General features: G+C 41.4%; 1 protein-coding gene across 2 annotated transcripts in view; it reads right to left on the bottom strand.

The window, feature by feature from the left end:
- The window catches only part of EPHX2 (epoxide hydrolase 2), a 91555-nt gene extending 76732 nt beyond the window's left edge, over window positions 1–14823 (bottom strand). Inside the window, exon 1 of one of the 2 annotated variants that reach the window (XM_070375479.1) lies at window positions 14594–14823. In XM_070375479.1, the coding sequence (XP_070231580.1) occupies window positions 14594–14694 (101 nt within the window). In that variant the 5' untranslated portion in view covers window positions 14695–14823. The remainder of the gene's footprint in view (window positions 1–14593) is intronic. The other variant, XM_005903008.3, reaches the window with a different exon arrangement.
- Window positions 14824–15272: the final 449 nt, after the last annotated feature.

The following is a 15272-nucleotide window of genomic DNA, read 5'->3' on the forward strand; positions in this document are numbered from 1 at the left end:
GAAGAGGCAATAATGCATATTGGGACTGAGTTACAGGCTTTAAAAGTGAAAATGGCTCTGTCTTGCCACGCTGATTACTGGTGGATATGTGACATCTTTAAAGGTAAACGAGACAGATTATAAATGAAAAAAATTACAAATCATATTTCAGGTGTTTGGAACAGCTCTGACATTGGCTTAGGGAAACTTCATAATCAAATACAGGCCCTGGAACACTGTCGACTGGATTTTACCACAGCTGGAGCAGCTAATGACTTTTTCACACCTTCTCTAACTTTACTTCTGGAAAAAACATTCTGTCTAATATCTTTAGTTCTAATTTTGCTTCTCATAATCATTCTTCCTTGTATTGTCAGGATTCTTCGGCAGAGCATTCAAAAGCTCGAGACTGAGCTGGCTCTGGCTGTTTTAAGAAATAAAAAAGGGGGAGATGCGGGAGCGTGCAGCCCCAGGATCTGGCAAAGGTCATGAGGAAGGAGGCTTGGCATACATGCAGTCATGAGGAAGGCGGGATCAAGCCTCAGGAGTCTCCTGGAAATTCTCGAGCAATCTACCCCCAAAACCAGAGTCTGCCTACTTTCTGCTTTGTGCTTTCACCTACACCTCTGACTTTACGGGGGCTGTCCCCACGACCTCTCTCTGAAAAGAGTTAGCTTACAGCTCCAGTTAATAATTCCTGGGTGTGACAGTGTTTAACCTACAAACTCCTTTGAAATCCTCTAGCCTGCCTGAATAGGTTTTTTCCGCCACATGTGATTGTTCAGAGCCTCCCAACTGTGAGAGGCAGGAGATGTTCTAAACTGTCTAAACACAGATTCTTTTGAGTAGTTAAAAGATTGATTAGAAATTGTATTGGTGAAGGGATTTTCACTTGTTGGGCCAATGTTTGCTGCTAAGTTTCCATATCCCTTACCTGCTGTGTCCCTGGCAGTGTATTGATTAATATAGTTGGTGTAAGTAGTAGCTTTAATGTTTGTAACCTGGGACCCTTGAGTTAATTTTTTTCTTGTTATAGCCCACCACACCTTTGCTCTGTAGGAATGCAACTTTATCTAATGCTTTTTGGAGGCTGGCGCCTGACTTGAGAATAATCACCTTTAGAGAAAAAGGCCTCCGGGCCAGAAGATGATGCAAATCACCTAAACTTTTGCATATGATATGTTTGCAGGAAGAAAGCCTGGCTTACTGCATGACTCTACCCCTTCCCCATTATCCTCTATGCATAACTTAAGGTATAAAAACTACTTTGGAAAATAAAGTGCGGGCCTTGTTCACCAAACTTGGTCTCACCATGTCGTTCTTTTTCTTACCTTCTGGCTGAATTATTCAGCCTCTTTTTCCACTGAATTTCCTCACTGAGCTATCCTTATTTCAGCCTCTTTTCTCCACTGAATTTTCCTACTGAGCTATCCTCATTCTATTACTTTATATCCTTAATTAACGTTTAATTACAATTGTTTCTGATCTTCGCCGACGCCATCCCAGCTTCAATTCCCTGATCAGCCGGGCTGGTCCTCGCAAGTGGCGCCCGAACAGGCTGATTCAAGGTAGGTACCTCAGAAAAAGTGTTGAGAAAGTGTTGAATTGAAAAAGTGTTGAGAAAGTGTTCAATTTACGGGATGGATAGGCCCCACCCAGGGTGTGCCGGACCCCTGTAGGACAGACAGGGCGAGTAGTGGTGGGAAGTGTTAAAGGGTTTGAGAGAAAACCCGGTTTTTATTGAAAGTGTCAAAGGGGTTTGAGAGAAAACCCGGTTTCTAGAGTTAAAAGGCCAAAGAAAAGCCTGATCTTTTAAAAGCTAAAAGCTTTATCTTCTATTATACTTAATTTTCTGACATGGGTAACACTGAAACTAAGAATGGCAACTTTATACAAGTAATCTTGAAACTGTTAAAGAGGCTACTGTTAATTTAGATACTTGGGTGAAGGTAAAAACAACTAAAAACTTATCCTATAAATATGATTAAAATGTTCTGGACCCTCATCATGAGGCTGTGGATAGCCTATGGGAGAGGCTATAGCGGTGGATGGTAGTGGGTCTCCACCTTCTGCGCAGATATTTTCTGCCATTGACGAATGAAAGGAGGGAGACTGTGCTCTACCTCCGGAGGAAGGAGAGGGCTTACAGGACGCATGCCGGGCGCGCCTGACGAGCCCCCCCCCTCTACACAAACCTTTAAAAATTTATCCAACAATTTCTGATTTAAGGTGACTACTCCACCTCCGCTGCACCTCCCAGGGCCTAAGAATTCCCAGTTTACATCCAAAGTCTCCCAGAGCATTGCCTAAAGCTGAAAAAGATAAAAAGACTTTTTTAAACAAAGGAGCTTTTAAAAAATACACAATATACAGAGCCTGCTCCTTGAAGAAAACTCAGGGGGCCTCACCAAGCAAAAAAAAAAAAAAATAAATAAAAAAGAAAAAAAAAAAAGGTAAAAAAAAATAGAGAAAGATCTAAAGATAGAGAAAAAGCTAAAGAGTGAAAAGGAGAGAGGAACAGAGAGGGAAGGAATCAGGGAATGCAGCAAGATTGAGAAAGGAAGAAAGGAAGTTAGAAAAAGAGATACAGAGAGAAAGAGAGGGACGAGGGAAGAAAAAGAGAGAAAGAGGGTAAAGGGAAAGAAACAAAGGAAAGAGAAGGGTAGCTAAAAATGAAGGGGGAGAAAAAGTGAGAAAAGCAGGAAGAGAGGAAGAGAGAGACTGTAAGAGACGCTGTGACCAGGTGCCCTGGCGAGCTCCCCCTCCCCCCCACCCCCCCTGCGCAAACCTTAAAAAAAAAAAAAAAAAAAAACTTAACGACCACTTTCTGATTTAAGGCCATTGCTGCCGCCTCCGTTTGCGCCTTCCAGGGCCCAAGAGTTCCCCACTTTGCCCCCAAAGTTTCTCAAAGTGTTGCCTAAGCCTGAGGAAGATAAAAAGTTTTTTGAACAGTGGAGATTTTAAAACAGACTGCGTGCACAATATGCAGTGCTCCTTGGAGAAAACCCCCTCAGGGGGGTCTCACCCAGGCTAAGAAAAAAGCAGATGGTAAAGGGATTTAGCAACAATATTAACCCCTGATATGCCGGCTGTCCGATTCCAAGGGGAGTGGCTGGGCCCCTGCCTGAGGGCATTGTAGGACTTGTGCTAGGGTGTAGCTCGCTTTCTTTTCAAGAAATTTTTGGTGGTGGTATATGGTGTGGTAGATTCTGATTATATTGAGAAATTATAGTTTTGATCTCGCCGCTACCAAAACTGTGCAATTATTAATAAAGGTCAAAGAATAACACAGTTTTTGCTTTTACCTTATCAGGCAGGAAAAAACTTGACTTCAAGCTAAGAGCCACAGAGCGTTTAGATCTAGTGATCCAGCCTTTTGGGTGCAGGAAATTACAGCTCCAAGGCCTTTAAAAGATTTTTAATTCAAGAAAATAAAATGTCAGGGCTATTAGACACAGGAACAGACGTCTCTTAACATTGCTGGGAAAGACTGACCCAGCTCCTGGCCAACACATACTACTGAAAATGAGTTGAGATTAGAGAAACTAAAGGTGAGGGAGAGTTTAAAACCTTGAAGAATAGTGAGTTCCCATTGCTGGAAGTATTCAAGCAAAGATTAGATGGTTGCTTGTCATCTAAAAGGCTATAGACCAGATTTTACAAAATCGTTTACAAAACGATAACTGGAGAAGCTTATAAACATGTTGTGCAACACCTCTTTACTTGCTTCTCATATTTAGGTCTGCCAAAAGTTTTAAAAACTGATGATGCCCCTTTGAAGCTGTGGAGAGATTGTTTACTAACTTTAAATGATTTCCAAAAATTATTAGGAGACATTAATTGGATACGCCCTCATTTAAAACTGACTACTGCAGATTTAAAGCCTTTATTTGATTGCTTAAAAATTGATCCTAATTCCAGTTCTAAGAGAAAGTTAACTAATGAGACAGAGTTAGCTCTTGTTGAAGTGTATGAGACTTTAAATGATCAGTTAATTAGGATTAATACTACCAAAAGATGAGATTAAATTATTCTTGCCATAAAACATACACCTACAGGGTAATTGTGACAAAAAGGCCCATTGGTTCCATCTACCAGTGATCCCAAGAAAAATAGTTTTATCTTATCCCAGCTTGGTGGCACAATTAATTATAAAAGGAGGAAAAAAGAAGTGTGGAACTTTTTAGAAAAGAAGTAGCAAATATAATAATTCCATTCAATAAGGATCAACTACAAGTCTTTTACAATATAGTGATTGGCAAGTTGCCCTGATAGATTTCAGGGGTCAAATTTTGTTTCATTTGCCCTCAAGCCCTGACAGTCGTTAAAAGTTCAAAATGTTAGATTGGCAGTTTGAGGATACCTGTGGAACTTTCCAACTGTATGTAGTTCCTATGCTCCACTTTACCCTGTGGGGAGGGACGTGCTGTCTCAAATAGGATATACCAGAGAAAGGGTTTTTCAATTTCTTAGTTATCAACAGGAGGTACAATTAACAATACTTTATATATTGTTATAAATACATAATATAAATATATTTGCCTAATTACAGTTTGCCTAATTAGATATGGGTATAAATAAAATATAATAAAGGTATACCTAATTCTATTTATAGATCTATACTTAATTAATTTGTATATAAATTAGTATGTATACTATATATGCATATTATATATATACTGTATAATTAAATGTATATTGCAGTAATATAATGTGTGTGGCTGATATTAATTGGTATAGATTGATGTGCTGTGATGATATATGTCCTGTATACTGTATAATTATATATGTGTGACATGTATTATTACAGTACATTGGTTTGTGTTGGTTGGTATTAGCTGTCTATGTGTTGTATTGCTGTAATATATATTAATTAACATTAATTATAAAGATTAATTCAAGTATATTATGTCAATAAGTCTATACTTGTTGCCATATATAAATACATTTTGCATTTAGGTATATCTGTATATCAAAATGAGATAAGGAGGTTATACATTTATTATTTAAATTTATAGAGACCTAAACTAAACATTAGACCTAAATTAACATATCTCTAAATTTATATTGTTAAAATGTAAATTTTAAAAATTAAATTGACAACTGCTTGATAATTCCTTTGCCATAAAAACCCCATAGGTGTAACTGGGGTAACCAGACAAAAATTGGCAAAACGGCCCCCTAGAGTGGGTCCATCTTCCCGCTCAAACTAAAAAGTAGTGGCTTTTATCCAGGATTGATAGCTACTTTGATATTAAAGGAAAAAAGCAGAACATTGGATTATTTGGTAAAGAGCCATCAGAAATTGTAATTCCATATAATAAGGAACAACTTGTTGCTCTTCTAATGTTTGATAAAAATTGGCAGATTGCTATAGGAAACTATTTTGGTCAAAATTTTGCATCATTTACCCTCGCATGTTTTGCTGAATTTTATATCCAGACATCCAGTTATTTTTCCTGTCAGATGTAAACAATCTCCTATTCCAAATGCTCAGATAGTTTTTACTGATGGGGCAGCAAACAGTAAAGCCTCCATAGTTACTAAAAATCACCAAAAGGTTTTAGAAACACGGGAAACTTCAGCTCAAAGAGCTGAAATAACAGCAGTCATAGAGGCTTTTGCTATGTTTGCAGATGAGGAATTTAACCTTTATTCTGATTCTCAGTATATTGTCAGGTTGTTTCACACATTGAAACTGCGGTTTTGCCTGAAAATAAAACTACCATATATTTAATTTGTTAACTAAATTTGGAAAAGAAATAAAGTATTTTTCATTGACACATTTGGGCTCATTCCAGATTGCCCGCCCTTAAAATGCCTTTAATGATTTGGCTAACTTGTTAACCAGAAATACAGTGGCTACTGTGATTGAGGAGGCCAGAGCCTCTCACTTACTTCATCATCAATACGCTACTGCTTTAAGATATCAATTCCAAATTCCCAGAGAGACTGCTCGAGAAATTGTGCGTTCTTGCTTATATTGCCCCACTGTTTATAATAGTCTACCTATGGGAGTTAATATCCGCGGTCTCAAACCTAACGACTCTGGCAAATGGATGTAACTCATGTCTCTTCATTTGGAAAACTCCTTTGTTCTTTAACTGTAGACACCTTTTCTCATGTTATTATTGCAACTGCTCATACAGGGGAAGCAATTAAAGATGTAATACAACATCTCTTTACTTGTTTTTCATATTTGGGCCTACCAAAAAAGCTTTGAAAACTGACAATGCTCCTGCTTATACTTCTAAGTCTTTTCAGGAATTTTGTATAAAGTTTCAAATTAAACATAATACAGGCATCCCTTATAATCCCTAGGACAGGCCATTGTGGAAAGAGCACATCAAACATTAAAAATCCAAATTCAAAAACTAAAAGAAGGGGAGTTTAAGTATAGCTGTCCCCATCAAATCTTGCAACATGCTCTTTCCGTAATAAATATTTGCTCTTTTTGTAATAAATATTCTAAATACTGATCTGGCTGGAACTACTGCAATGCTTCGTCATTGGTGCCTGGAGCAATTAAATGCAAAACCGTTAGTCAAATGGAAGGACCTTCTCTCAGGACAATGGAAGGGTCCTGACCCTTATTAACTAGCGGTCGAGGATGTGCTTGTATTTTTCCACAGGACGCAGATTCTCCAATTTAGATCCAAGACAGGTTGATTCGCCATGTTGCAGACCCCCAGACATCCAGTTCCCCCATTGCTTCGATCACAAAAGAGGAGCCCGCCGGAAGGGGAGGCAAGATAAACATCGAGATCCCGGCAAGACTGACGGGGCTGCTGCAGTGCGAACTCCAACCAGAAAATAATTCTACTTACTCTGTTTTGGCTTGTCTACCCTCTCCTTATGTTTTTTCTTTACCAATGATTCTGGAAAACTTAATGTACATGTGACTTTCACTGGTGGACCCAATGTAGTGACTTTAGAACAATGCGTGCTCTCATCTTGTTTAAACCTCAATATAATGTTTGCTCTTTTTTGTAGTGTTACAACGTCCACCTTATCTTATGATGTAACCACTTATTGATATGTTAACTATAGTCTTGCTGTGTTACAACAACTACAAGATTTAATGTGATCACGACGATCTGTGGGCTTACTTATTTTAGGAATATCAGCTTTAATAGCAGCAATTGCTTCTGTTACTGTGGCAGCAATATCATTGACTCAACAAGTGCATACTGCCCAATATGTTGATACCATGTCTAAAAATGTTTTTTAACTCTAGCAACACAGAAAGTTATAGATAGAAAATTGAGATGAGAGTAGAGGCCTTAAAAGAGGCAATAATGCATATTGGGACTGAGTTACAGGCTTTAAAAGTGAAAATGGCTCTGTCTTGCCACGCTGATTACTGGTGGATATGCGTGACATCTTTAAAGGTAAACGAGACAGATTATAAATGAAAAAAATTACAAATCATATTTCAGGTGTTTGGAACAGCTCTGACATTGGCTTAGGGAAACTTCATAATCAAATACAGGCCCTGGAACACTGTCGACTGGATTTTACCACAGCTGGAGCAGCTAATGACTTACTTCACACCTTCTCTAACTTTACTTCTGGAAAAAACATTCTGTCTAATATCTTTAGTTCTAATTTTGCTTCTCATAATCATTCTTCCTTGTATTGTCAGGATTCTTCGGCAGAGCATTCAAAAGCTCGAGACTGAGCTGCCTCTGGCTGTTTTAAGAAATAAAAATGGGGGGAGATGGGGAGCATATTGAGTGCAGCACTTTTCAGGATCTGGCAAAGGTCATGAGGAAGGAGGCTTGGCATGACAAAGGTCATGAGGAAGGAGGCTTGGCATATGCGGGCGGGATCAAGCCTCAGGAGTCTCCCCTGAAATTCTCGAGCAATCTACCCCAAAACCAGAGTCTGCCTACTTTCTGCTTTGTGCTTTCACCTACACCTCTGACTTTACGGGGGGCTGTCCCCCACTACCTCTCTGAAAAAAAAAGAGTTAGCTTACAGCTCCAGTTAATAATTCCTGGGTGTGACAGTGTTTAACCTACAAACTCCTTTTGAAATCCTCTAGCCTGCCTGAATAGGTTTTTCCGCCACATGTGATTGTTCAGAGCCTCCCAACTGTGAGAGGCAGGAGATGTTCTAAACTGTCTAAACACAGATTCTTTTGAGTAGTTAAAAGATTGATTAGAAATTGTATTGGTGAAGGGATTTTCACTTGTTGGGCCAATGTTTGCTGCTAAGTTTCCATATCCCTTACCTGCTGTGTCCCTGGCAGTGTATTGATTAATATAGTTGGTGTAAGTAGTAGCTTTAATGTTTGTAACCTGGGACCCTTGAGTTAATTCTTTTTCTTGTTATAGCCCACCACACCTTTGCTCTGTAGGAATGCAACTTTATCTAATGCTTTTTGGAGGCTGGCGCCTGACTTGAGAATAATCACCTTTAGAGAAAAAGGCCTCCGGCCAGAAGATGATGCAAATCACCTAAACTTTTGCATATGATAAGTTTGCAGGAAGAAAGCCTGGCTTACTGCCTGACTCTACCCCTTCCCCCATTATCCTCTATGCATAACTTAAGGTATAAAAACTACTTTGGAAAATAAAGTGCGGGCCTTGTTCACCGAAACTTGGTCTCCCCATGTCGTTCTTTCTCTTACCTTCTGGCTGAATTATTCAGCCTCTTTTCTACACTGAATTTCCTCACTGAGCTATCCTTATCTCAGCCTCTTTTCTCCACTGAATTTTCCTACTGAGCTATCCTCATTCTATTACTCTTTATATCCTTAATTAACGTTTAATTAAGCAATTGTTTCCTGATCTTCGCCGACGCCGTCTCTCCTTCGAATACCCTGGTTCAGCCGGGGCTGGTCCCCGGCAATACACAAAAGAAGAACAATTCAGACTGACAACAGCCTTTTATGCTTGCAGCTTTAAATGTGAGAAAATGGTGGAGTAATACACACTAGACACTGAGATAAAAAGATGGCAAGAAAGAATGCCCCCCAAGTCTATCGCCAGAAAACTTATTTTATGCCCAAGGAGGCACCTTTGTTTTAGAGATCTTGGTTGATTTTCATAACTGATCAAATGGGGTATTTGTTCTATTTCCATGCTTTAAATTCCCGCTCTTGTTTGAAATTCACCAATAAAGAGTGAGCCCATGAAACCATGGCCCACATCCTGAACCCTGATAAAAGCAGAACTCAGGCCCACGTGCTCTCATTCTCCTCATATCCTCACTATGTGGCCCCAGGTGTGCTGTGCAATTTCCAGGTCCCGTAAGTAATAAATCTTTATTTTTTTCAAAGTTCCCCAATGGCTACTGCTGAAGGATGTCTTGTAATCACAAAAAGAACCTCAAGGACTGGCCCAAACAGAACACTGGTTATTGGTAAGCTGAGACCCACACAAACCAGGTTCAGGCAGGGAAAACTAATATAGTAGTTTGCCATCATGCCTTTCCTGGAAGGAAAAAAAATACAAGAAAGACTTCCAGTTAACTTAAAGATAGATCAAAAAATCCTGAGAAGAGCAAAGAAATGGTTTAAAAGAAATTACAACAAACAACTGTCTCATTCAAGAGAATTATCAAATGGCCAGTAAGCACTTAATAAGAAGCTCAACATCATCATTCATCAGAAAAACATGAATTAAAGCCATGGTGACAAAGCACCAGGCCAGGCTCCCTGTGTGATATAGCAAATTCTCACTAACTATCCACTTTACACATAATAGTGTATATATGTTGATGCTACTTTCTCTATTCGTCCCACTCTCTCCTTCCTCCTCCATGTCTACAAGTCCATTCTCTACATCTGTGTTGCCATTCCTTCCCTGCAAATAGGTTCGTCAGTACCATTTTTCCAGATTCCACATTTGGGCATAAATATGCATTTGTTTTCATCTTTCTGACTTATTTCACTCTGTGGGATGGGGGTAAGGGAGGGAGGCTCAAGAGGGAGAGCATACAAGTATAATTATTTCTGATTTGAGTTGAGTTGTTGTATGGCAGAAACCAACACAACATTGTAAAAATTAAAAAAAAAATTTTTTTTAAATCCAAGGGCTAAAAAAACATACAAATGAACCATGAGATAACACCATAAACCCACCAGATTTGCTAAATTTAAACAGAATGACATCAAGTACTAATGACAAGGTGGAGAAACTAGAACTCTCTTATATTTCTGGTAGGAGCAGGATTTGATACAACTGCTTTAGAAAAATTGTGTACCTACTGAGAACTTTTATACTGACAAAGGGCACAAACATTTACGCAGTAGAGTTATAAGGCACACAAGGTTATGCACGGATTACAATAGAGTGAAAGGAAAACCAGAAGAGACCCTGATGCTGGGAAAGACTGAGGATAGGAGGAGAAGGAGGCAACCAAGATTGAGATGGTTGGATACCATCACTGAATCAATGAACATGAATTTGAGCAAACTCCAGGAGATGGTGAAGGACAGGGAAGCCTGGCATGCTGCAGTCCATGGGGTTGCAAAGAGTCGGACATGACTGAATGACCGAGCAATAATGATAATGAACGAGTGGTCTGGAATGGAGCCAGGAGGCTGCCGAGGACACATGACTTATGTACGTCTCAGTCTGGGTGACAGCATGTATTGTCCTATGTACTGTCCTAGGAGACATCAGAATACCTGCCAGAAACTCAGGATACGTACTAGGTTCCTTCCCCAAAGGGCAACTATTTCGTTTCTTGAATCAGAGCACAGCCTCGTGGCTTTTGCCTTAATAAGCCCTTGACTCTTTCTCTTCCCCAAAACACTCTCGGTTTTACCCAAATTTGTTTCTCCCGAATTGCAGTTCTTAAGACTCTTAAATCAAGCGCTTTGTTCTTTGCAGCCTTGATTCTATTGAAAGAGGGGATTGTACCAAGACATCACTCTGGGCACTTATCTGTTTCTCTCTCTGTCTAAAATACCACTGAAATTACACAAAAGATAGCCTTAAAAGATTTAAAAAAAATAATAATTTCAGGAACTCCCTGGTGGTCCAGTGGTTAGGACTTGACGCTTTCACTGCCAGGGGCCGGGTTCAATCCCTGGTCAGGGAACTAGATCCCACATGCCATGGCACAATCAAATAAATAAATATTTTTTAAAAAAGAAGTAGCAGAAGAGATGGTAAGTAAAAAACATAAAACATCATGGTAGAAATAAAAAGTTCCTAGAAATCAAGAAGAAAGTGATAATCAAATGCAAAAAAGGGCAAATGGTATAAAAAGGTAAACACCAAGGGAAAAAAATACAGATGACCAATAAAAGTGAATAGCAGAGAGGAAAATGCAGACTGATACAGGATAATGTTTTTCCCTCTATGTCTGGCAAAAGTTCAGGAGAGTCATGTTCACCTTAGGGAGGATCTGGGCTGGCCTACTCAAGCATTGTCAGGGCAGGTACAGCATGTTCTGGAGAATAGCTTGGCAGAATCAGTCAATATTTTAAATGTAAATACTACTTGCTTTTACTTGGCAACTCCACTTTTAGAAAACTACTCTATGAAAATATGATAGTGACATTATTTGTAATAGTGACCACTAACAAATAAATGTCCACCAACAGGGGAAAATGGTTAAATAAATTATGGAACTTCCATATTGTGGAGTGGTTAAAAAGAGAAAAGTAGGTCTATATAAACAAAAAGACATCCAACTGTTGAATGAAATAAAATGGTTAAAATTAAATAAAAAGTTAAAAAATTAAATAAAAAGTTAAAACCTAGAACAATACATGTACTAGAATTCTGTTTGTTTTAAACCTACCTGTCTACCAACCTACCTACCTACCAACCAATGTATTCATAAACGTGTCTGCATTTTTCAGACTATAAAGGTAAAATGGGGAATATACCATATATTAAGTAACATCTCCAGGAGGCTGTGGCAGCCTGTGTAATCAAACTCATGAAGATATTTATAGTGAAAGGTGTGACTATTTGAGGTTTCCCATGTGGCTCAAGTGGTAAAGAATCCACCTGCCAACGAAGAAAAAGCAGGAGATGCCGGTTTAATCCTTGGATCGGGAAGATCCCCTGGAGGAGGACATGGCAACCCACTGCAATATTCTCACCTGGAGAATCCCATGGACAGAGGAGCTTGATGGGCTGCAGTCCATGGGGTCACAAAAGAGTCAGACATGACTGAGAACACACGCACATGCATAGGTGATTATTTACAGTAGTAGGAGAGATAACGGTGATAAATAACTTCATGCTTGTTCAGGTCAGATTTGCCACCAAATGAAGCCAGGTAAGATTTTGCTGCCAAAAGATTATAAAATAAACAAATAAAACCCTGGGTTTTGCCTAAATGATTTATGTATCAACTATGATGATGTCTGGGATGTGGAGAGGAACAAGGAAAAGTGAAGAGGCACTTTCATTTTCTGTCCACAGGCTAATAAGGTCAAAGTCATGGACTCTGACTTCCGGGGTCAGCTAGCTTTGCTATACTGTTTTGTGACTACTGGGAACAATCCTCACCATGGTCACAAAGATAGTGTGTGAGTCAGTGCCACACTGGATGAACAGAATATCCCAGTACATTGCTCTCCCTGTGCATGCTGCTGCTGCTGCTAAGTCGCTTCAGTCCTGTCCGACTCTGTGCGACCCCATAGACGGCAGCCCACCAGGCTCCCCTGTCCCTGGGATTCTCCAGGCAAGAACACTGGAGTGGGTTGCCATTTCCTTCTCCAATGCATGAAAGTGAAAAGGGAAAGTGAAGTTGCTCAGTTGTGTCCGACTATTAGCGACCCCATGGACTGCAGCCTACCAGGCTCCTCTGTCCATGGGATTTTCCAGGCAAGAGTACTGGAGTGGGGTGCCATTGCCTTCTCCCTGTGCATGAGAACTGAATAAATAAAAAATGGATCAGGAACACAGTGGCCCACCTATCTTACGTGTCATCTAATTTAACCTACAGAAATTTGAGGGGAGGTATTTTCTTATTTTAAGACTAAGGTCTCAGTTGAGTTGAATAAGTCAGGTTAAGCAAGTATTAGGCCCAACGCTAAGTATTAGAACTGAGATTTTAACCTGGGTGGGACTCAAAGTCCAGTGCTGTTTGAAATTCTGTACATTTGTGGGTTCCATTGTGTAATGGTTAGCACTCTGAACTCTGAAATGTTGTACATTTGTAAACTTGACTACTGGTGACCTGTACACTCACAGATATACTCTCAAGTATATGCACTGGTATACTGACAAGTATTCTTGTGACTTGCACATTCACAAGTCATGTTCTCTCCCCCACTGATGAGGTCACAGGTATAAACATACGACATACCTTACTCTCTTTTTATGTCTTTTAAAAAAATAATAATACAACTTACAGGGTAAAAAAAGTGAAACAATACCATGGTTAAAAGGACTTCAAGAAAAGGCAATCAAAACTACAGTGAGATACAACCTCACATCTGTTAGAATGGCAAGCAATAACATGTTTGGCAAGGATGTGGAGAACGATAAACCTGCCTGCACTATTGACTGGAATGTAAATTGGTGCAGCCACAGGGATATTTTGGAACATTTCTTTCAGGCATCTTCAACAGGTAGCTGTTTTTCCATAGTTGAAATAGTTTTTCCATAGTTTCCATGCTGTATAAACAGTTGTACATTCTGGTGGGTTTGTTTTTCTGCACTTATTATAATAGATATGTTCTGATGTCACTGAAATCTCATCCTGAACATTCCGGTTACTGGTTATGCTTCCTAGTTGACCATTTCCCAGTAGTTAGGTTTGGGGGCTGTTTCTGCTTTGCTGTTAACATTGTGCAGGAACACGACGTTTTCCTCTAAAAACCTTCAGCGCAGCTCTCTGAAGTGAAGGTCGCTGAGTCGTGTCTGAGTCTTTGCGACCTCATGGACTATACAGTCCATGGAATTCTCTACGCCAGAATGCTGGAGGGGGTAGCCTTTCCCTTCTCCAGGGGCTCTTCCTAACCCAGGGATCGAACCCGGGTCTCCCTCATTGCGGACGGATTCTTTACCAGCTGAGCCACAAGGAAAACCCGAGCCCATTCCATTACAGAGAAGTAAGTGGGCAGCAGACACCTCAGGGAGTAATTTCTCTGACTTTAAGAAGAGATTTCAATATAAAGGTCAATTTTGGAGTCCTTCTGCTGATGCTAAGTCACGTCAGTCGTGTCCGACTCTGTGCTACCCCACAGACGGCAGCCCACCAGGCTCCCGTCCCTGGGATTCTCCAGGCAAGAATACTGGAGTGGGTTGCCATTTCCTTCTCCAGTGCACGAAAGTGAAAAGTGAAAATGAAGTCGCTTAGTCGTGTCCGACTCTTCGCGACCCCATGGACTGCAGCCTACCAGGCTCCGCCGTCCATGGGATTTCCCAGGCAAGAGTACTGGAGTGGGTTGCCATTGGAGTCCTTAGAGAGCTTTAAACACTCAGCATTTAGAAAGACAGTGGATCTACTTACACACACTGGTATTTGAGGGCCGAATAATTGTTCTAACCTTCCACCCAGCGCTCTCGCCCTACAGCAATCTGAAATCAGAACCGCGAGTCTCGAAAAGCAACTTCTCCAAGGAGTGGCGCCCCAGCCGCCCGGACCAAACCACGCAGGCTTCTGAGCACTGGCAGCGATGCGGGGTCCTTACCCGGGCAGCGCCAGCTCCTCCTCGGCGCGATCCCAGAAACTGGTGGCCGAAGGCAGAGTCAGGATCCCGCCCAGTTCGAACACGGCCGCACGCAGCGCCATGGCGATCTTTCAACCAGAAATCAAGCGAAGCAAGATGCACGAAAACCGGGCGGCCAGACTGGAGCAGCAGGCCACCAAGGTTACCTAACTCGAGCTCGGCCCCGCTCCAGCCCGAGCCTCGGCCCCACCCCCTGCCTTCAGACTGGACACAACTCCACCCCGCCCCCTGCCCTGACCCTGGCCCCGCCCCTGCCCCGGCCTCCGCCACGACCCCCTGTACCAGATTCGACCGCGACCCACCTCCGCTCCGCCCCTTGACTTGCGCTTGACCACGCCCCACCTCCGCCTGGTCCCCTGACCCCGGCCCCGCCACTCCAACACGCCCCCATGCCCCGCCTCAGCCACGCCCCCCCGTGCCAAACTTTATTGCCACCCATCTCCGCCCGCCCCCTGTCCTGGTCCCCGCTGGGGTCGCCAGGAGGTCCTATGAGCCCTCCTTTGATGTACCCGCACCCGACTGAGCGACTTAACTTTCACTTTTCACTTTCACGCATTGGAGAAGGAAATGGCAACCCACTCCAGTGTTCTTGCCTGGAGAATCCCAGGGACGGGGGAGCCTGGTGGGCTGCCGTCTATGG

Source organism: Bos mutus, chromosome 8, assembly GCF_027580195.1.
Source record: "Bos mutus isolate GX-2022 chromosome 8, NWIPB_WYAK_1.1, whole genome shotgun sequence".
In the NCBI taxonomy this organism is placed as follows: domain Eukaryota; kingdom Metazoa; phylum Chordata; class Mammalia; order Artiodactyla; family Bovidae; genus Bos; species Bos mutus.